The 24,221-nt window shown below is 29.5% G+C and overlaps 1 protein-coding gene across 2 annotated transcripts; it reads left to right on the plus strand.

Annotated features, from left to right (window-relative positions):
* Nucleotides 1-6,779: 6,779 nt before the first annotated feature.
* LOC109798626 (ATP-dependent zinc metalloprotease FTSH 10, mitochondrial) lies at nt 6,780-14,101 on the plus strand. Of its 2 annotated transcripts, XM_020358955.3 has the most exons (9): nt 6,780-6,898; nt 7,090-7,264; nt 7,360-7,582; nt 7,663-7,737; nt 8,183-8,301; nt 9,115-9,588; nt 9,783-10,550; nt 11,235-11,462; nt 13,454-14,101. In XM_020358955.3, exons 2-9 carry the CDS (start codon nt 7,214-7,216, stop codon nt 13,910-13,912), a joined length of 2,397 nt encoding a protein of 798 aa, XP_020214544.2. In that variant the 5' UTR covers nt 6,780-6,898; nt 7,090-7,213; the 3' UTR covers nt 13,913-14,101. The 2 variants fall into 2 exon arrangements, with proteins under 2 accessions (XP_020214544.2, XP_020214546.2); XM_020358957.3 differs by lacking the exon at nt 6,780-6,898 and having other exon boundaries at nt 6,967-7,264; nt 7,666-7,737.
* Nucleotides 14,102-24,221: the final 10,120 nt, after the last annotated feature.

Raw genomic sequence — 24,221 nt, forward strand, 5'->3', positions numbered from 1 at the left:
AAAGTGAACTAACTTATAGATGTCGAATTGTGAATTTGTGATTAGATAATAACATAATTCTTTTACACCATTAATATATATTTATTCAATTAATAATACATCTGTACAGTGTCCGAGTATGAAATATGGATCAAGAATTCAAGACTCCTATAGCTCCCTCTCCTTTCTTCTAATACAATACTAATCTAGTTTCTGACCGCATCAATTTCAATGGTTAATATATAACTATGTCATTTTAGTTGATGGGAGTATTTGGCAAACCATTTTCTTTAGGAATTTATAAGCTCTTTTAACTGACTTAGAAAATATAATGTTTCTCAAATAAACAACTCTTTCTTTTTTTAGTGGGTTCATAGGTTATATCAATTTTAAGAAAATCACTTAATTTTTCACCCTTTGGAGGATTTTATAAAAAGAACTGTTTTACACAATCTTTTCTCTCTAAACCATTGAGTAAATTCTTACATTTATATATAAAATGTTAGCAACTCGTAAGAATGATTGTTGATATAAACAATTTAAAATCACATTTGGCACACAAATAAAATTTTATTTTTATTACACAAATTAAAAGGCACTTCTACATAAGGTGTTTTTATAAGTTAATTTTATCAAAGAGAATTTATTAGTTTATTTTTAAAAGTTAATTCATTTGGTTTATAAAAGCTATTTTTTTTCATTTTGTTAATTTAATTGAAATATTTACTTTTAATCTAGAAACCATTTTGATTACATGTTATTTTCAATGTCATTAATAAATAAATAAATTTCATTTTACATTAGTTAAGCTAGAAGTTTTCAGTTCGTTGCTTATATGTGTTGATTATTTTTTTTCTTTTAATAACTATGTTCTTATCAGTTTTGTTATTCATTAGTTTCTATTAGAAACTTGGTTAACCACTTTACCACCTTTTATAGATATTATCTCAATTATGTTTTTTCTTTATATTTACAAAATTCAAATTTCAAACCTTATTTAAGGAGGTTAAGTGCAATACCATTTGAAAGATGACTTTTTGATAGAAAACAAAAAATATACTTATATTATAGGTTTAAATATTTTTAACTCTCAAATTCAAAAAAGTTTATTTTTTGTGCCATAAATTCAAAATTGATATTTAATTTTTGTAATTTGAAAAAATCCTTTTTAGTCATTATTAGTAATGTTTGGACAGTTTGGTAAATATTGTTGTCAATATATAAAAATAAAATTTTAAATAAAAAGATTTAACCCTTTTTAAGCACAGTAGTCTATACTCTTACCTACTGGTGCACAAATATTTTTTCAAAACTTTTATTAAATGAAGTAGAAATAACAAAAAAAAAGAAGAAGAAAGAAACCAGCACAGAAATACTCAATTTCTTGTTTTTTTATTAGTTAAAAAATAGTTTGGCTTTATTAGTAATGTTTGGTAAATATTATTTTAACAGTTTGTAATGATTTTTGAAATGCTACTTCAAGTAGGTTTTTATTTTTGTTTTCAAATTTTATTATGAAAATATTTATATATATATATATATTCATATATATATATAAGATAATTTTATTATATTTCTTTCTCCTTTTTCTACTCATAAGTTTTATATCTTTTTACTTTTTTCATGCAAAAATAAGAATTTTCTTATTTTAACCCTTTTATTATATTAAACAAAGATAATAATAAATATTAAATTTATATTATTTTTTATCACTATTTTTTTTACATATTTTATATTACACTATTTATTTTAACCATTATGCTATTTATGCTTTCAATTCAACATTATATCTAAAAGGCTTAATTGTATTTTTGATCTCTCAAGTATTGCAATTGTGCAATTTTGATCCCAAGGTTTTAATTGAGTAATTTTAGTCCTTAAAAATTTTTAATTGTGCGATTTTAGTCCCTCAATTTTTAATTGAACAATTTTAGTCCCTCAAATATCATAATTGTGCAATTTTAGTCTTTCCTATTAAAAATTTAATAATTTTAAAATTTTAATATAAATATATATTTATATAATGTTTTAAAATTATACAACTATTTGTTTATTTAAGTTAACTTATATTATAATTTTTGTTAATGTATCAAATGATATGTATTTATTATTACTAAATAAATAAAATTTATGTATTAATAGTATTTTAATATTACTGATAAATTAATATCAATAATATTTTTAGTATATTTATAGATAAACTAATAATTTGATAAATATAACTAAATATATATTAATATACTTTTACAAAAATATAAATATATTAGATAAGATATGTACCAAAAATTATTTATTTTATTTTTTGTAAAAAAATACAATATTTTTAAATTAATTTTTTATTATATTACAATTATAATTAGGTTATTTCTCTATCTCATATTATAATAAATAATCACACATAATAAAATATAATTTTTTTTAACATAATTAAATTGTGAGTGAGTATTAAATTAGGAGTGGGTACGAGGAGAGGTACGGGGACGGGTACGAGGCAAGTAAGTACATACTCGTACTCGTACCTGATTTAATATATCGAGTTTTACCCATGTCTGTACCCATATCTAATTGAACCGGGTATTCCCCATTAAAATCAGGACGAGTTCAAGTATTACACAGATATGAGTATATTTGTCATCCCTACTCTAGAAAATCATCTATAACATCACAAAAAATGATAGATTAAATTGTGTACCAACAATTCAGTCTAATATAATGTTTTCATTATCAATAGCATTGAACAGTAGATTCATTAATAGGTGTTTTTGTTTGACAAATTCATTAAAAATATGGTTTACAATCAGATTTTTTCGAATTACACATAATAAAAAAATTAATTTAAAATTTAAGGAATCAAAATCAAATTTATATTATTTAAAAAAATTAAAAATATATTTAAGCTTAAATTTTATTCTTGCATTTTGACGTCGTTTAATGGCTTTTGTTATCCGATTTTGATGCTTCCTTAATACCAAAGCCATGAAAATGATGGTTTTCCAAATTCATCCGTTGTTACTGCAGATTCTTATAGGGAGAATCTCAACAGGAGCACAAAATGACTTGGAAAAAGTGACCAAGATGACATATAACCAAGTAGCAGTTTATGGTTTCAGTGAAAGAGTGGGGCTCCCCTCTTTCCCTCGAAGGAGGACCAATTTGGGATCAAACCACACAGCAGCACAACTGCGACAATCATTGATGAGGAAATGCGTGATTGGGTGAAGAAAGCATAGGAATTATTGAGGAACACAAGGAGCAAGTTACTCAAATTGCAGAGTTGCTGCTTGAAAAAGAAGTGCTTCACCAGGAAGACTTGGTTCGAATTTTGGGTGAAAGGCCATTCAAGTCTAGTGAAACCACCAATTATAATAGATATAAGTTAGGTTTTCAGGAAGAAGAGGAAAAGGTTGCAGAAAGCAACATCGTAGATGCATGGTGGCCAGGTGATTCCCACCTAGTTAAGCTCTCTGTCTGACTCTTATTGTAAATGACTTTCTTGTTTTATTGATTTGCTGACAGGTATAATAACATAATTCTTTTGCACTATTAATATGTATTTATTGAATAAATAATACATTTGTACAGTGTCTGAATATAAAATACGGATCAAGAATTAAAGATCTCCTATAGCTCCCTCCCCTTTCTTCTAATACATTACTGATCTAGTTGTTGACATTGCCACAATTGACTGAATTGTTGATTTCCAACAAATAGATCTTCTTGCAAGAGTAAAAACATATCATGTCGTAGATCTCTTGTCATCCAAGTGACCAGTATAATCTGAATCAACAAATCTCATAACTAAAGGATCACCTTGTTGACTGCCAAACATAATACCATGAGATATTGTACTTTTTAGGTACTTGGAGATCTTCTTCACTGCATCCCAATGTCGCTTATCTTGCTTGGACATGACTTGACTTACAACATGTGCCAAATCTGAATTAAACGTGGCATAATATTTGGAATGCACAACTACTGATAAAAGAGGGTTATACTTATAAGTGGAGGGTAGGTAATGGGAACATCATCCGTGTATGGAGCGAGCCTTAGCTGAAAACCATCAATGGTGACTGTTGCATTCAAACACAGATCCCTAGAGCTTTATAAGATATGAGAATGTCATATTTGGTGGATGGTGGGAATAAAACATGGAACCTTAGTATATTACATTCATTGCTGGAACTAGCGAATTTGGAAGCTATTAAGAAGATCCCTATCAGTGATGTGGCTGGTGCAACTGAGCGTATATGGAGGTGGAGTAAAAATGGAAAATACATGATAAGATCTGCCTATAAGGGATTTATGGATAATGCACTAAATACAGAATCATCGAAAGTACATGGAGATTGGAATCATGTTTGGAAGCTCAATATTGCTTCAAAAATAAAAACTTATCTGTGGCGAATAGGAAGATAAGTTTTGCCTACTAGATCATGTCTGCAGAGACGGGGTGTCCATTGCTCTGTATTGTGTCCTCTTTGCGAAACACAGACGGAAAATACATGGCACCTTTTTGTTGGCTGTGAGAGAACAAAACAATGCTGGATAGGAATCAACCTCTATGAGCCTTTTTGCACTCTCACTGATGGTATGGGAATTATGCAGGAGCTAATATTCAAAGTGCTACAGTCATGAGAGATCAACAAAGTTTCAAATTTTATGATGACCCTTTGGAGTACTTGCACAACGAGAATGAGATAATCTTGCAATGAACAAAGTGGAAAAATTCAGCTACAATCTATAGTCTATAGAGCTAGAGAACAACTAGCAGATTGGATTCAAGCAAGGCAGAAGGATAAAGCTACGGATTAGAGAGTTGTTCTTACTCGCCTGAACCAATGGCAACCAGAACCACCCTTGATAGGTTGTCTGAAGTGTAATGTCAATGCAGCCCGTTTCGCTGAGTTTGAGGAATGTGGTTTTGGCATGCGTCTTTGGTACCACACAGGTGCTTTTGTTCAAGCAAAAGCGTACAGGGTTTATGCATGCCAGACCCTCGTGAATGTGAGGCTTTGGCTATGCTTAGTGTGCTTCAGTAGGTTAAATCAGAAGGCTTGCATGCGATAACTTTTGAAACTGATTGCCAGAGAGTGGTTAACAACTTTGATAATGAAGAGGAGAACCTTATTGAGTTTGGTGTTATAATGCGAAATTGTCGAATAGTCCCAAAGGATCTTGAAACTCTAGGATCAATTTTGTAACTTAGCAATCACAAATTAGCAAGGGCAACTGAAATGCACGCTGACCTTCATTCTTCTAGATATATTCCTTATTGTATCTTTGAAAATGATATAAGATTGTTTTTAAAAAAAAAAAAAAAAAAAACTCTTTTCAAGCTAGTTGACTCTTATAAAAATAAAAATTATTTTTAATCGTGACTTCATACTTAAAATAACAATTTTACTTAATTCATTGATTAAACAGTATAAATATTAAATTATTTAAATTAACAATTTTTATAGAAACTATCTAAAAATCATATTTGCGTTAGTTGATCTGCCATTAAATACAAAAAAAAAATATATATATTAGATAGATTATTTGAGTTAACACATCATTTTTATTGATAATATTAAGATAAAAGGTATTTCCTACTTTCATTAAAACAAATAGTAAAACAACTAAATAATTATTATTGATAGAATGTGTACTACTTTATATACATTAGCATTAAAAAGATATTTAATGCCTTTATATATTTTTGTTTACATAATAAAAATGATTGAAGCTAAATATATAAGTGATTAACAATTAAAAAATGTGACAATTTTTAATAATTATTAGTATTTTAGTTTGTGTAATGTATATATTAAATATTTATTTTATATAATTATTATTTTTTATTTATAAAAACTACGTATATAATTAAATATTATGTGTGAATATATAAATTATATTTAAAATTTGAATAAGTAAACATTTTTTAAAATATATAAATTATATTTTGGATTTGTAATAAATAATTTATATTATATCATAAAATTATTTTTATTGATAATTTATTTTTAAAATATGAAAATTTAATTCATAAATATTTATGATAAATAAAAATTAAATTAAATATAAAATTAAGAGAATTCTTAGAAACTCACTTATAGAAAAAAAAAACTCTTAAAAATGTTTTCATATATGATAGTTGTTGATGTTTTTATATATAGGAGTTGATTTAGAAGGTGTGAGAAGATTGAAAAATTAATTTATGAAAAAATACATAAAAAGATAAAAACTAAATAAAAAGAAAAAATATTAAAGAGAAAGATTGTTTTTGAAAATCAAGAGACAAAATGGTGAACTAAATATATAAACTAAAAAAGATATATCATTTTTATTAATATATATATATATATATATATATATATTCAATTTTATCTTTGAGAAAAATGTTAAATATAATATAAGATTATAAAAGTCTTAATAAAAGTTTAGATGAAAGAAGAATATTTTTTTTATATATTATTATAGATTATAAATATGATTTGTCAAATTTAAAACTTAATTTAAGATGCTTTGGAATTACAATGATCTTAGAATTTTATTTATTTTAAAAAATATTCTTAAAATAATACAAGTTAAGATTCCAAATCTAAAAATTAAAATGAAATTATATTTAGTTAATAATATTTAAAAAATAAAAATATAAACAAATAGTGAGTAGTGAATACAAGAGAGATTAAGTGATTTAAAGAAGAAAACAATAACTCTTAACAACAAAAGCATAATTTATTTACAGCTTAAAAGAAATTACGATCACAAAATGCATAAATTGTGATGATTTATTGTGTTATAGTACAGATGGTAATAGATTATAGAGGTGAAAGATTAAGTTGAGATTACTCGGCAGTTAGCAGAAACACAAGGTGATTAGTGTTTTTTTCTTCCTTGAGGATAGGTTTTTTGGAGGAAAAATCTGTGGGCTGGGACCGTGTTTGCCAAGCCAAGCTGGGCTTTTGTTGATCATACAATTTGTTATAAACAGATGCGTCATGCGAGCTACGTCGTTTCTCCTCATCCAAAATTTACACGTCCCACTTTCCGAATGCGCATCAAGTTGTTCCCTTTTCTTATATGAACAAGAACAACGACGAAAACACCTCCAGCCTTTCTATCGTTACATTACGCTCTTTCTTCATTCTCATCTTAATCTACTATCCTCTATCCGATTCACCCTTTCTCTAAAGAATTTGTACTTCGTGGTAGATATCATTGTTTTGCACATCCATTGTTTTCCTACAGCATGATTTTCTTCAGGATTGCGGGCTCCTTGTCGCGCACGTCACGCGTTAGAGTACGCTTTCTTTTTCTTCCTTTAATTCAATTCACTTTCTTGCGTAACAGAGCACAAAGAGGCTAACTCTGATGCTGCTTTTATTTGAGTTGTAGAATTTGTTGCACGGTGATGGGAGATTCGGAACCCTTGCCGGAGCGTTGCGGAAGAATGCGTACTCCGATGAAGCGGAAATGGTATTGGGTTTTGTTAGGGGCTACGTGGCTTCTGCTAGAGCTCGCAGTAATGGCATCATTTCCAACTTGCCTGATTTTAAATATGTTGCCGCAAACCCTAGGTTTCGCCGGTTGTTTTCCAGCGAAAGCCCGAAGAAGAAGAGTGAGTTTTATTCGGTGATGTTGTGTGCTTGTTTTGCTATTCTTCAGGTAGCTTTCTGATTATTATTGCTTTGTTTTCAGAAGATTACGAGAACTTTTATCCCAAGGAAAAGAAGGATATTCCAAAGGGAAACGGTAAAAAGCACGAGTCCAAAGGTAGAATAAAATTCCCTTGTGTATCTGTTGTCTCCAGAATTAAGAAGCTGTCATCGCAAATTGTTGAACTTGGTGGTCATAATTGGTGTAATGAGTAAATGGGAGGGATATCTTTCTTGTTATTTATATGTTATGCACATGTTAACTATTCTTATTGCGTGAACTTTTTTTTATGATGGGAAGATAGTGAGTCATGTAGGATTCAATACTTCTTGTCCATGAACAGGGTTCTATTTTTTGTTGAGTTCAAACTTTAGTTACAACTTTACTGTGCATTTTGGGTTTGGAACATAAGTTCCAATCCCAGAGTATGCTCTCTCTCTAAGTGGGTTGCAATTATTTACTTGAGGATCTGTATTTTTTAGTTACAGAATTAATCATATATTTGCATTCCAGTTTATTAAAGGGGTACAACTGACAACTTTTAACTCAAACTCAAACACAGATGAACAAGGAAATTTTAATGAAGCTTTCATGAAGCAAATTCAAAATCTAGTCACTCCATTATTGATAATGGGGTTATTCATTGCATCCTTTTCTGTTGGTCCTCACCAACAGCAGCAGGTAAGCATGACTTCTATGTATTACCAGGGCCACTCCTTGTTTTAATTTGCTTATGTGGGTGAAGTTGGGTTCAGAACTAAATATGTGAATATCTGCATTTTATGCAATGAATATGAATACATTGGTTTAAATAGCTTGAGAAATGAACTTTTGTACTGTATGACTCAACACTTGTCTTGATTCTCTTGATGAAAGGTGAGAAATGGAAATATAGGAGAGATTATGAGAAATAAGAATGAGTTCTGTATTGTGTAATATACTACTATATTTGCTGAGACCTTCCTCTAGTACTTTCTTAGGTATCACTCTATGATTTCTTTTCTTCTTGCTTGTCCTGTGTGTGTGCATGTCTGTCTGATTTACACCTCTGCCCTCTTTTTGAAGTCTTTTTTTAGTAATTGATGAAATTTAACTCCTGTTAGTTAGTAAATTTTCTTTGGCTAAAATTACTGATTGACTATGATGTTATGACTGAAAGTGTTTGTGTATGTTTGAGATGAGCTTTATGCGGCTGCAATTGACTCCTTATTTATAGCTCTGTTAAACAAGGGTTCTATTAGGATACTCTTTTATACCTTGTTGCTTTTTAGCATCTGGCTGCAAATCTTCAACTAGCTTTGTTTTTGAACAATGCTTAATATTTTTCTATATCTTATTTGTTAAGAGGGTGTCATTGCATTATAATTGGGATGTGAATCCAACCATGTGTCTTGTGGCAAAGAGATGCCTGTTCATTTGTGTCTGGTTTTTATGGTTTCTCTCATTTCCTTGTTATCATATTTCTGACATGGAAAACGATTTGATTCTTTGCAGATTAGTTTTCAGGAGTTTAAAAACAAACTTTTGGAACCAGGATTAGTAGACCATATTGTTGTAACAAATAAATCAGTTGCTAAAGTATATGTAAGGAACTCTCCCCGTAATCAAACAGACAGTGAAGTAGTCCAAGCGACCATACCTGCAAAAGGATCTGGAAGCCAGTATAAATATTATTTCAATATTGGAAGTGTCGAGTCTTTTGATGAAAAGCTTGAGGAAGCCCAAGAAGCGCTAGGCATTGACTCTCATGATTTTGTGCCTGTTACCTATTCTTCTGAAATGGTTTGGTACCAGGAACTGATGAGATTTGCTCCAACACTGTTGCTTTTGGGATCTCTATTGTATATGGGAAGGAGAATGCAACATGAACTTGGTGTTGGTGACGGCAGCGGTGGTAAGGGTGCTCGTGGGATATTCAACATAGGAAAAGCCCATGTTACTAAAGTAGACAAACATGCCAAAAACAAGGTTAGCAAATTTCTTTTTCTTCTATAAATGAGATTGCTTCTGTTTTGTTTATTTGTTTTTAATTTTAATAGCATGTTCCCCATTTTCCATTGTTATCTTTCCAGTTTTAGTTATTTCCTCAAGGGAGGAGCACTGGTGAGTAACTTAGCAATAAGTTCATTTATGGGACTACTTATCTGTTTTCATTTGTTCAGATTTTTTTTAAAGATGTTGCTGGCTGTGACGAGGCAAAGCAAGAAATTATGGAGTTTGTTCACTTCCTCAAGAACCCAAAGAAATATGAAGAACTTGGTGCAAAAATTCCGAAAGGTGCTCTCTTGGCCGGTCCTCCAGGCACAGGGAAAACCCTTTTAGCGAAAGCAACTGCAGGGGAGTCTGGTGTGCCATTTCTTTCTATATCTGGTTCTGATTTCGTGGAAATGTTTGTTGGGGTTGGACCATCTAGGGTGAGAAACCTATTTCAGGAAGCAAGGCAGTGTGCTCCGAGTATCGTATTCATTGACGAGATTGATGCAATTGGTCGAGCAAGGGGGCGCGGAGGTTTTTCTGGTGCAAATAATGAGCGTGAAAGTACTTTAAATCAATTGTTGGTGGAGATGGATGGTTTTGGAACAACCTCTGGGGTTGTTGTGTTGGCAGGAACAAATAGACCTGATATCTTAGATAAAGCTCTTCTTAGGCCTGGACGATTTGACCGCCAGATAGCAATTGATAAACCTGATATTAAAGGACGTGACCAAATATTTCAGATCTATTTGAAGAAGATCAAACTTGACCGTGAGCCTTCATATTATTCTCAAAGGCTTGCATCCCTCACACCTGGATTTGCTGGAGCAGACATTGCAAATGTCTGCAATGAAGCTGCTCTGATTGCGGCAAGAGGTGATAGATCACTAGTCACAATGGAACATTTTGAGTCAGCTATTGATAGGATCATTGGTGGTTTGGAAAAGAAGAACTCGGTATGTCTTTTTATATTATACACAATATTGATATGTTTCAACTAGAGAATCAAAACATTTTCCTTTGCTCATAAGTTTTGGTGGATATGTAATAGGACAAGGAAAGTGAAGGAAAAAAATTGAGGGTTCACCAGTTCAGTTTTATAAAATATTTTTCTTTTTAGATGTAATTAGTTAATATTCAATTACATTTATAATCCTATATATTTTATTAGTTTGTGTGATAAACATGCCAATAAAATAACATTTCTAGAACCCGAGACAAAAAAGGTGAATTAAATGTGGTTAAGGGTTCTCTTAATAGTGAAAGTACCTTGATTTGCATCCCACTATTGTTTATAGGCTTTGGAAAAGCTTTTCTTATCTTTTTAAGTAAAATATTTCACACAAGACCTATCCAGCCAAAGTTGGCTTTAATGAATTTGAACAACATAATGTAAGCTGGAGCTTCCATCTATATGCCTTTTATTTTTATGTACGAATGGACCATCCGTTGTACTTTGGATCCTTTAGTCCATCTGCAAAACTGCAGAAATAGTTTATCTTAGACTGTTAAGTTCAGACTTCATGATGTTGAAGCTGATATGCTACATTGACTTGAAAATGTTGAACTAACTGAGATTTGGAACTCTGCCCTTTCCGTTACTGGTTAGAGTTTTTCTGATATTTATGTTTCTTAACCAGGTTATAAGCCAGGTGGAAAGGCGTACTGTTGCTTTCCATGAGTCAGGCCATGCTGTTGTAGGTTGGTATTTGGAACACGCTGAGCCCTTGTTGAAAGTAACTATTGTTCCACGTGGCACAACAGCTCTTGGATTTGCCCAATATGTTCCGAATGAGAACCTTCTCCTGACAAAGGAGCAGCTTTTTGATATGACTTGTATGACACTAGGTGGTCGAGCTGCTGAGCAGGTAGTTTCAACGTTTCATTTTATTGTATTCCTTTTTTTCTCTCATTTTTTTTGTTGTATGGCTATTTCTATTGAATGAACTGAATGTCTTGGTGCACTAATGCTATTCAGCTGTAAATCTTAGGCTTAATTACGATTTTAGTCCTTCAAATTTGGACTATATTTATTTTTGGTCATTTAAATTTAAAATTGATTTTTTAATTTTGTAATTTCAGAAAAACATATTTTAGTTCCTTTGGAGGATCATTAACAACATAGCAAAAAATGTCAGATTGAGTAAATTGTGCATTATCAAAAGTTTAATATGATGTTTTCACTATTAATGACACTAATAAGTGGATTATGTGACAGATTAAGTAATGAGTGATTTGTGTTTGACAAATTTGATAGAAAAAAATGGCTTAATCCAAGGGGGGGTGAATTGGATTTATTGACACTTCAAAAAAAATTATCAGAGATTAGGATCTTAATTTCTAAAACTTTTTTAAAATCAATTTTCAATGAAGTATATTAAATCTTTTAGTATATGGGATAAACTCCTATATGCTTGTTTCACTAATCTTTAATGATTAAGTTTATGACTAAGTTAGCATGCAGTGCTTATATTCCAATTTAAACCATTTTAATCGTACAAGAATACTAATCATAAACAGCCATTTTGATAGTCAATTAAAGATTGTTAAATGTAAAAGATAAGGATGAGAGAAGAATGCAAAGTTATTTATCCTGAATGTGACCTACATCCAATCTTCAAGCATATAACCTGATTAAGATTTGTTCCACCATCTCAATGAAAAAGTTTTACAAACACACCAAACATGCAAACACTTCAACACACAAGATAGACCATTTCTTGCACCCAAGAAAGTACTTATTGTAGAAACTTACTACAAGAACTTCTTATGACTTGAGAAACCTACTCAAGATTCTTACCATATTACACAAAAAGATTTAAGGAACGAATTCACCTAAAAGTTTGAACAAATCAAATAGTGAATTTTTGACAAATCTTAGTCATTCTCTCCAAGAATGTAGTGATGATGATGAATTTTTTCAAAACATTTTACACCGTGTTTTACTTCTTGGCTTCACAAAGAAAATTCTCTAAGAAGATTACAAAGATCAAAAGTATATCATAAATTTTGCACAATATGACTTGCTTAAGATTTTGAATGAACCATTTTTATAAAGTTTTCAGACTTAGATAATCGATTATTTTTAAGGATAATCGATTATTTTGTTCTTTATGATTTCTGAAAATCACTCAAGAATAGAATAATTGATTATTTTGTAGGATAATCGATTATTCCAAAAAGCACATTATGAGATAATCGATTATTTCACGGATTATCGATTATTTCACAGATAATTGATTATTATAGCAAGGTTTTTCAACTATTGAAAAACAAAACAAAAATAATCGATTATAATTGGTAATAATTGATTATTTTGAGTTCTCAAAATTTGATTTCACACGTCTAAAAACTCTTAAAGTTATTCTCAATCATCATCATACTTATTTTTAGACAATTAGAATTAAGATTTGATTTATGCACAAAGCATACACAAACATAAACATACATAAAAAATAAAATTGACTAACAAAGCAACATAACACATAAACTACTCCTATTACATTTGATATTCATTCATGGTCTTCTCCTTTGTTCATTCATGATCTTTGTTATCATCAAAACACTTCAGAACTTATTCACCATTCATGAATCTCAACAAAATTCACTAACAACATTTGAACGAAAGGACTAAAATGTGATTTTTTCAAATTACATAGAATAAAAAAATCAATTTAAAATTTGAGGAATCAAAATCAAACTTGCCTCATTTAAAAAACTAAAAACATATTAAAGTCTAAATTTTATTACTGCATTTTGATGTTGTTTAATGGCTTTTTGGTTATCTGGTATTTGATGCTTCCGTAACTTCAAAGACAAGAAAATGATGTTTTTCCAATTTCCTCCGTTGTTACTGCAGATTCTTATAGGGAGAATCTCAACAGGAGCACAAAATGACTTGGAAAAAGTGACCAAGATGACATATAACCAAGTAGCAGTTTATGGTTTCAGTGAAAAAGTGGGGCTCCTCTCTTTCCCTCAGGAGGATCAATTTGGGAGCAGACCATACAGCAGCACAACTGCGACAATCATCGATGAGGAAGTGCGTGATTGGGTGAAGAAAGCATACGAACGTACGGTACAGATTATTGAAGAACACAAGGAGCAAGTTACTCAAATTGCAGAGTTGCTGCTTGAAAAAGAAGTGCTTCACCAAGACGACTTGGTTCGAATTTTGGGCGAAAGGCCATTCAAGTCTAGTGAAACCACCAATTATGATAGATATAAGCTAGGTTTTCAGGAGGAAGAGGAAAAGGTTGCAGAAAGCAGTAATGTAGGTGGTTCTTCACCTTTAGAGCCCCAGGTGGTTCCCGCATAGTTAATTTATCAAAATAAGTTTATTTAGGAAGAGAATCTATTAGTTTATTTTTAAAATTTTATTTAATTAGTTTATAAAAGTTTACTTGAAATATTTTTTTATATTATATTTTCTGTTAATCTAGAAACCATTTTGTTTACATATTATTTTCACTCTCATTAATAAATAAATAAATTTTATTTACATTAATTAAGTTTCAACCTTTTAGTTTCTAGCTTATGAGTTAGTTATTTATTTTCTTTTCTTTTAATAACTATATTCTTGGTATAAAATATCTATTAGTTGTGTTATTCTCTATTAGGAACTTGGTTAACCACTTACCACCTTTTATAGACATTCTCTCAATTATGTTTTCAGACTTTATTTAAGGGAATTAAGTCTAATATTACTTGAAAGATGACTTTTTGATAAAAAAAGAAATACTTATATTGTAGGTTTAAATATTTTTAACTCTCAAATTTAATATAAGTTTAATTTTAATCTCTTGAATTCAAAATTGATCTTTAATTTTTGTAATTTGAAAAAATCCTTTTTTAGTAGTTATTAGTAATTTTTGGACAGTTTGATAAATATTGTTCAATATATAAAATTAAAATTTTAAATAAAAAGATTTAACCCTTTTAAAGCACAGTAGTCTATACTCTTAGCTACTTGTGGACAATTATTTTTTAAAACTTTTATTAAATTAAGTAGAAATAACAAAAAAAAAAATACCAGCATAGAAATACCCAATTTCTTTTTTTTTAATTAGTTAAAAAATTTGTAATGATTTTTGAAATACTACTTCAAGTGTTTTTTTATTTTTGTTTACAAATTTTATTCTGAAAATATTTTTTTTATCTATATAAGATAATTTTATTATATTTCTTTCTCCTTTTTCTACTCATAAGTTTTATTATCTTTTAACTCTTTTTTTTTTTTTTGCAAAAATAAGAATTTTCTTATTTTAACCCTTTTATTATATTAAACAACGATAATGATAAATTATAAATTTATTATTTTTTATCACAATTTTTCCCATATTTTATATTACACTATTTATTTTAACCATTATACTATTTATGTTTTCAATTCAGCATTATATTTAAAATATTAATATTGATAGATGTTAAGATTATTTTATTTTATTCTTTTCATAAATTTTGATCATTTTTTTACATTATACTGTTCATTTTAATCATTACTTTTTTTTACATTTTTTTTATTGTTGCTAATATTGTGATTCAATATATTTTAACCATTACACTAAGTAATATAATGAAAGTATAACATCTACTTATGTGTATATTATTTTCTTTTAAATTTGATTAGAAATAATTTAATATATAGTATAAAGTTAATAATATAATATATAATACGGCAAAATATAATAATTAAAACTATAAAAAAATATATAATCAAAGTATTTAATCTGCAAACAAAAAAACTGCAAGAGTTTAAAATATGTTAAAAATCTAAAATTATAAATACTAAAAAATGTATTTTTAAATATTTATGTCATTTTTAAAAAATTATAATTAAACAATTAAAATTAAATAAACTAGCTTATATGTGTGTGGAAAAAGGAAAGATACAAGTTGGAAGATTTTCAATTATATTTTAACCATTACACTAAGTAATATAATGAAGTATAACATCTACTTATGTGTATATTATTTTCTTTTAAATTTGATTAGAAATAATTTAATATATAGTATAAAGTTAATAATATAATATATAATACGGAAAAATATAATAATTAAAACCTAAAAAATATATATAATCAAAGTATTTAATCTGCAAACAAAAAAACTGCAAGAGTTTAAAATATGTTAAAAATCTAAAATTATAAATACTCAAAAATGTATTTTTAAATATTTATGTCATTTTTAAAAAATTATAATTAAACAATTAAAATTAAATAAACTAGTTTATATGTGTGTGGAAAAAAGAAAGATACAAGTAGGAAGATCGAATAATATCAATCAAAAACCTCAAGAGGACATTTGGTAGGGGAAAAGTTTTTTCATACCCATGAATTATGATTCCTAAGAAGTACAAATCTCAAATTCATGATTATTAAAAATTGTTAAATTATGTTTGGTTAAGAAAACCTTCAAAGTCTCTCCAAACTTCAACTACTAAATATTGTTTACAACAAAATCTTCAAACTTGAAGTAATAACACAGTTAAAGTTGAGAAATCACTTGTAATTTCGTCTTACTTTCAAGACGCAATACAACTTAGTCAAGTGCAAAGCTTTTTACTGAAAGAATGAATATGTTTTTTTACAATAAGTGTTCTTTACTTTTTTTTTCTAAGTCTTTAAACAACTTAATATAAGTACTTCGCGAAGATAATTGTTATAAATTCTTTAGTATCTCTTAAAGGCTTACATTATATGTCTTTGTCTTGCTTCCTTATAGAGAGAAGTGTCCGTTATTGTATCCAAGAGACTACTTTTTAACCAAAATTAGAAGTGTTCGTTATACTAAGACTAAAAACATATTTATAATTTTTATAAACGTAAGAAAAAATATGAAAAAAAAAATAAAATAAGGACAATAATAATCTAAATTTTTATATAGAAATGATAGTCTCAAAATCTACATCTATACCTATATATTTCTATAGGTAGAATAATCTGCTAAAAGTTTTTCACTCAAAATTATATAGTTCGAATCCACTTTTTCTAGAATTTTTCAATCTTTTAAAATTCAAATGTTTCCTATTGCAAATTTTTTTTATTAGCATTTAATAAATTTAATGACACTAATGTCAATTAGCACATCAAATTCATTTTGACTTTATGTGAATTGCACTATTAATAGGTGTTAAATTTCTCACCTCCATTATTCAATTCTCATCCTACATTCATTGATAGGAAGATGGAAGATACATTTTTTTTCTTCTTCTCATTATGTTATCTATATCTATATATTAATTTTTTTAGAAAAATTTGGGATGTTACAATGAATGTAGTGTAGGATGATAATTAAATAATATAAAGATGAGAAATTTTATAACTATTAATAGCACAATTCACATAAAGTCAATATGAAGAAGTTGATATTCTTAATTGGAATTAGTGTTGTTACATTTATTAAATGTCAATAAACGTGTTTTACAATTAATAGGAAAAAATTGAATTTTCAAAGGTGGAAACGTTCTATAGAGAAGTGGGCCCTGATTATGTAGTTTTGAACAATAATTTTTTTTTAAATAGACTATTCTACATTTAATAATATATAGTTGTGATAATTGATAGTAGTCATGTTTATAATCTACACAATTGTTTTTATTTTTAATTTATGAGTGTCTATGGGTTCTCGAGAGAATCCTAAGAATGGAACAAAACAAATTATTAGGAGTATTGTATATGAGTATGAAAGATTGATGGGTTAGAATTGATTATTCATGTTGTATGTACCCTGTTACTGATTGAAATTTTGAAAATTTATAAGTTGGTTGAAAGCGTACAAAAGTCATAATTTTTACGGAAGCGTAGGAACTAATGTCGCATTGGATGTCATGAGTGGTCGTTGGGCGCAAGCATGACAAAAGGCATGAATTGTTCTCTATAATGTTTACTTCAGGTTTGGGAGCTCCAAGGGCTCTCTATTGTGAATTTGTTAGGCATGGGAGGATTGCGTCGAGTGTGACCCTTTTAGAAAGTGTAGAATACTCTCAACCTAGATTGTGTTGGGCATAGGGTGCCCTACATAGGACATCGCCCTATTCCTCCAAAATTGGTAAACTTGTGAGTAAGGAGTTTTGAAAGTGTTAAATACACTATGTTATTTAATTATAAATGTTGTATTGGATTATTGTTGTAATAAATGTATGTATTAGTTAAGTAACCCTTAATGACATGGTGAGACATGTGATATGTTGTATTCGAGAAACATGTGGTGATTCATGTGAAGGTCTAAGTGAGATTGCCTAACCAGTTGTAATTAGTGCAGTGTTTAGATTAATCAATGATACAATCGATAGATATATTTATGAGTTTTAGTTGATGAATGTATGAACATGAATTGTATAAGAGTCCTTTATGACATGCATCATATGAATCGGTTGATTTTTGTGATAGGTATAGTGCAAAATAAATTATCAAGGAAAATCCTCTTGTGTAAAAGTTTGGAGATTCATGACCTTGAGGATAATCAAATTTGGGAACCCCAATTCCACCCGTTATGTACATGGGGTGTAATGTGGCCAACATTGCTATCTTGACGTGTGTTGATGTATATCCTCTTAGTTTAAAGTGTTGTGATGACTATGACCGACCATGTTCTCCAAGGCTATTCTTATTTGACCTTCGTGCAACAATTAACAATTGGCAATCGATTTTACTAACGTCACATGCATATAGTCTAGAGAAGTCTTGTCCATTGTATTGTCATAACATAATAATTGTATATTGGTTGAATGTGAAATGTGAATGTGACAAATGTTGAAATGTAGGTTTTGAATGGTATATATATTATTAATATTTATTGAAAATGTATATTAATTTTATTTGTGTGTATCTACTCAAGCATAACTTACATCTGTAGTCACAGTGAGATATTTTGCCCTTCATTTTCTTTTGTTGTTTACTTAGGTGTATGATTGTGGGTGAAACTAATTATGATAATGATGAGGTTGGAAATGAAGATTGGACGTTATATTGACAGGATATGACATTAGGAAAATATATACATTTTCTCCTATCTTTTCATTATCTTATCACATATGAATTTAAGAAATTTGAACCAATATTAACGAATGAAGAGTAAGAAGTTGATAGAAGCTTCAAAATTGCATGCAAAAAGATATGTAGGTAATATATATATATATATATATATATATATATATGTTATATATATATATATGTTATATATATATATATATTATATAAGGAGGGATCCTTTTACTCTAGGAGTAAGTTTACCTAGATTTACTCCGTTTAATAACTCATATTCTACATCAAATTTTAACGATCCAACCGTTCAATTTAAAGTTCTTAATGCATAGATCAAATCTGCAAATTTTATAAAAATTTGAAAATTATTTGATACTTAATTTTATTAATTCAAATCAATGTATAAAATGATTTTATAATTATTCGTCAATTTAAATTAATGATTTTAAGTTTAATATAAAAGTTTTTTTGGTATGAAAATGAATGATTTTAAGTATGCTGCAACAAAACGAGTGGGACGTCATCATTGACCGCAAAAAACGAGTACGTTTAGTGGTGGTTATACTACCAAACCTCATCTATAATTTCATTACAACAAAAATAAATAAGTATTGATGTTAATTTAAAGTTTAATAATGGTCGTTCTTCTGGTCGTGTTTTAGTTACAATTAACTAAGCAATTTTCAACGATATGATTAAGGTGATAATCCGTGTGATTGATTCTTATTAATAGTTATATTTTGTATTTCAGAGTTTCAACGTAGTTTGAATCACGTGGATTCTTAAAAATTTAAAGTATAATATTTTGTTATAGAGAGTAATCTATATTTATAAAGGGATATATTTTTAGTAATCACGTATTTTGATTTTCATCTTTTAATAAATCATTAATCTTTTAAATGTTAAAAAAAATAATTTATATTTTCTTTAAATAATTATTCATAATTTTTAATATTTATTTGTGTTTATTTATTAAAGATACGAAGTATCTTAATTCGTATAATAGTTTATACATACTGTTCCTTCACTCTTTCTTTCTTTTTAAGTTCGCATACATTTTTCATGTCGTTGATTTTTTCTTTTGATGTAAACATCTCGCGGACTATTTAATGAATGCTTGGTTCTACGCAATATTATTTTAATGCAAACATCTCGTGGATTATTAAAACTTGAAAAGGGAAAAGAAAATATAAATGTACTTTCACAAATTAGTTTTCATTTTATTATGAAAACCTGAAAGTTAAGGTGGATGGAAAATTTAAATAAAATATATTTTTTTAAAAATTTCTCATCCAAATTGTGCATTTTATTACTAGTTCTCATTAGGTGACATCTCTTTCGAGAAAATCTCCCAATGATTAAATATTTGGAACTAAATAGTTTAAGCATGTGTAGTAATTAAGGGTTAGTTTGTTTAAAATTAAAAAAAAATATTTTTAAAATGTTTTTTTAAAAGTAGTTATGTAAGAAAAAGTAGAAAATAATTTATTTTATTAAAAATGTTTATAGGAAAAAATAAACGAAGGAACCCTAAATACAGGGACGGAGCCAGGATTTCAATACTGGGGGGCCGAGAATTGGAATGATCAAATGAGACGCTACATTTTTTTAAAATAAAAAAAATTCCAAAGTGATACCACATAGCAGGCCGTACCAGAAGTCCAAAAGTTAAATAAAAAAATAAATTTGGGTTATTCATTTAATTATACATATGAGTTTATATTAAAAATAGGGGGTGCCATATAGTAATATATATGTATATAAAAAAAAATTAAAATTGTTGGGGGGGCCGTGGCACCCGTAGGTCCCCCCTTGGCTCCGTCCTTGCCTAAATATACTTATAGGTTGGACCTTTGAAATTAATTTTAATAAAAGTATTATAATGAAATTAAAAGTTTAATGACGAACATATTAAATACGTTAGATTAAATTGATCATAAATAATTTTTGAGAATATTAATATACGTTACTTGAAAATCAATTTTTTATCATATTAAATTAATAAAGCAAAAGCCTTTTTTTAATTCATTTATAAAAAAAAATCCACCTTTTTCATAAGATGATTTTGTGAGAAATTTGTGGGAAAAAAACCATCTTAAAAAAACTAAATATGAAAAACATATTCGATTTCAGATTATTAGAAACTAAAAACATCAAGTGAATCAAATTCTCCCGTTAAATTAATAGGATAAAAATTAATTAGCTCACCTACAATGAATGAAGATAAAATATCTTTATAGCATTAACTTTGACCAAAATAATAATTATAAAAAAAATTAATCATTATCTCACTAATTATTTATCTTTTTATTTTTTTTATAGTAATTATGTATTAGTATGAATAATTTCTGTCGGGACCGTGAGCTCACATAAAATAAGTATTCTCTTAGTGTGAATGCACACAAAATGAATACTCTTCTCCCAATATAATCTATTTCATATCTAAAGTCAGAATTTGAACACCTATTAAAGGACACAAAGTCATTACCATCTGTTTCAACCAATATTAAATGTTGCCTTTGATTTTGATAAAAAAAATTAATTTGACTTTGATTTTATTATGTATAGTAGTCAATGTTGAATTTAATTTTTGATTTATTGTGTGTCAATCAATTTAATGCCTAATAATATTAAAAAAATGATTTATAATTGTTAAATTTAGAAATTAATTGAAAAGTTGTCAAATTTAAAATTAAATTGATTGATTTTGCAATATTAAAAACAAAATTGATTAATCATATTAATTTTAGGAATTACAATAGTGAAGGATAGTCAAAATAATTTTTTTATAATATTAACTAAATTACTTATAATTTCTTTGTTATAAGTATATATAATTTCATAAAGTAACCTAACACAATCTACTATGATCACTAACGAAATCCCAATTTTCATTAATACTACACGCATATGTAAATGTTAAATGTTTATTGTAGTACTAGATTATTTTTAATTATTAATAATTTATTTTAAAATATTAAAATTTAATTAATAAATAAATATAATAAATAAAAATTAAATTAGATAAAAGTTAAAAAAATCTAAAAATTCTTCTTTTTGAAGAAAAAACACATACAAATGTTCTCTGCAATATAATTGTAACAATTCGTTTTGATACATATATTTAACAACATAATAATTAGTAGCAAAAAAATAACTAATAATTTAGAGTTGTATACATATAAATATGTGAATGTGTATTAAAAATCATGCATATAAAGATAAAACGATTATATAAATATACGCGATATAGATACTGCAATCCAATAGAAGTAAATTATATAACTTAAGTTGTTGGTCAATCAACTCGTATACATAATACTACACAATAGTGGCATCAAAAAATGAACATCACCATCCTCTCGATAGCCACCTCGGTACAACACCTCACACATATTCCTACCTTACTCTCATACAACAATGAAACACCCAATGATAAGTTAGAGTTCAAAGAAACAACATATACAACAAGAAATATAAGTAGCATAGTACATCATCATGTCTTATTTCTTTAACCAACATCAAACTCCATAATGCATTCAACTACAACATAATGTCAACTTAAACAACACAACGTCAACGACTCAAATTTCAACACATCAACATATTTCTTCACGGCTCAACATTGCATATGAACAACACAATTAAATCAACATATCATATGCACAACACAAAAACTGTATGTGTCATCACACATTTCTACTAGGAGACCACCTACAAAATAGGGTGAGTATTTTAAGTGACTTTATCTTACCGAACCATCAACACATTGTGATTTTTTTGCGTTTGTCAAATCAATAACAAATTTGGGTATTAATTCACAACACAACATAGTTTATCGAATGTTACCATTTAAACTATAAAATTTAGTACTGTCGCCACTGGCCCGAAACGGGCTTTCGGCATTCGCGAAGGATGGTTGGACTCTTTTATTTGTTAAAAAATATGGATTGCTAGAATGACTTATTCTCAAACTGAGACCTCGTCAAACGAGCAATTTTATTAAAAGGCTCACCAATCCATGTTAATCCCAAGCGGGACCCTCCATGAATTAGCGGTTTTCATAAAAAAGAAGGGTTCATGGAGTCGCCACCAATGTTTTACTCAAAACATTGAAAAAAGAGGTTTAAGGCAATCGATTCAAAAATCGACTTCGGCCATTACAACCAGAGTCGGGTAAGGGAGTCGGTTAGGCGTGGGGAAGGTGTTAGCACCCCACAGCGCCCCTTTCGGGTTCCCTATGACAGATTATTTAAAAATAATAGTGCGAAATTACTAAATTACCCCTATTTATTCTAAGCTATTATAAATTAACTATCTACATGATGACAGTTTAAATATGTACACACAGAAAGCGGTAAAAGAAGGGACTTTAAAGAGATAAACCTTTGAAGCGTGCTTTCTTATATATCTTGACAGAAATTGGGAAGCGTTTTGGCGTTCCCTCCCTCTACAAGACCGCTCGCTCCCTCCTATAAAATTTTAACTATGGAAATCCGGAGGATTTCCCTTCGACTAGGTTCGAATCTCCAAGCTAAATGCTCGGAATTCCAGAACTTCGTCGGATCGACTCCCAGAGAGATTTCTAGGGCAGAACACTGCTCAAAAACCCCAGAATACTCAAGGAGGGAGTCAAAACTGTGTGTAAAAGTGTCAAATGACGTCCAATTGACGTCATATTTATAGGGATGAGGCTCAATACGGCCTCTGGGGGTCAATACGGTCCGTATTGAAGTTTTGAACTACAATACGGCCGTATTGAATTCAATACGGCCGTATTGAAGTTCAAAAAACCTCAATACGGCCGTATTGAAGTTCAGTGCAGCCGTATTGAAGTTCAGTGCAGCCGTATTGAATTCAATGCATTCAATACGGCTGTATTGAGTTCAGTGCGGCCGTATTGTAGTTCAAAATGTGCAGTACGGCCGTACTGAACTCCAAGGAGGCCGTATTGAGCTCCAAACCTCCCACTTTCTTATTTTTTGCTACTCTAAGACCTCTAAACCTACAGATAGTCATCCTATGGTCTTCTGGGAGTCCTTCTGGCTGACTTTCCTTCGATCTTTGAGAGTCTTCGAGTCTTATTTCCGACCCGGACAATTTTAGGGGTCTACAGCTGCCCCCCCTTTACTTAGTCAAACGGCCTTTTAGTGTACCGGTTGATAAGTAAAGGAGTTGACCCAATTGTCCGGGGAATAAGGCCATCCTTCCGACTTGTAGTGTCTTCCGGTGGAAAATTGCTGAGTAGCCTCTCCAGGTTTTGCTTCGCTCGTCGCCCGAGCCGGAAGCTGCATACCTCCGTGCTTCTGAACACTCTGGTAGCGTGAGTACCGCCTCTCCAGGCTCAACTTCACTCGACGCCCGAGCTGGAAGTTGTGAGTACCGCCTCTCCAGGCTTAGCTTCGCTTTCCGCCCAAGCTGGAAGCTGTGAGTATCGCCTCTCCAGGCTCTGCTTCGGTGCTTCTGACATCCTAGGCAGTTGAGTTTGCCCTCTCCAGGGTTAGCTTCGCTTGCCGCCCAAGCTGGAAGCTGTGAGTACCCGCCTCTCCAGGCTCTGCTTCGGTGCTTCTGGCAACCTAGGCAGTTGAGTTTGCCCTCTCCAGGGTCTGCGGTTTGCCCTCCCCAGGGTCTGCGTACCTCCGT

The sequence above is a fragment of the Cajanus cajan genome, chromosome 8 (assembly GCF_000230855.2).
Source record: "Cajanus cajan strain Asha chromosome 8, NIPB_CcT2T_4, whole genome shotgun sequence".
NCBI classification, from domain to species: Eukaryota; Viridiplantae; Streptophyta; class Magnoliopsida; order Fabales; family Fabaceae; genus Cajanus; species Cajanus cajan.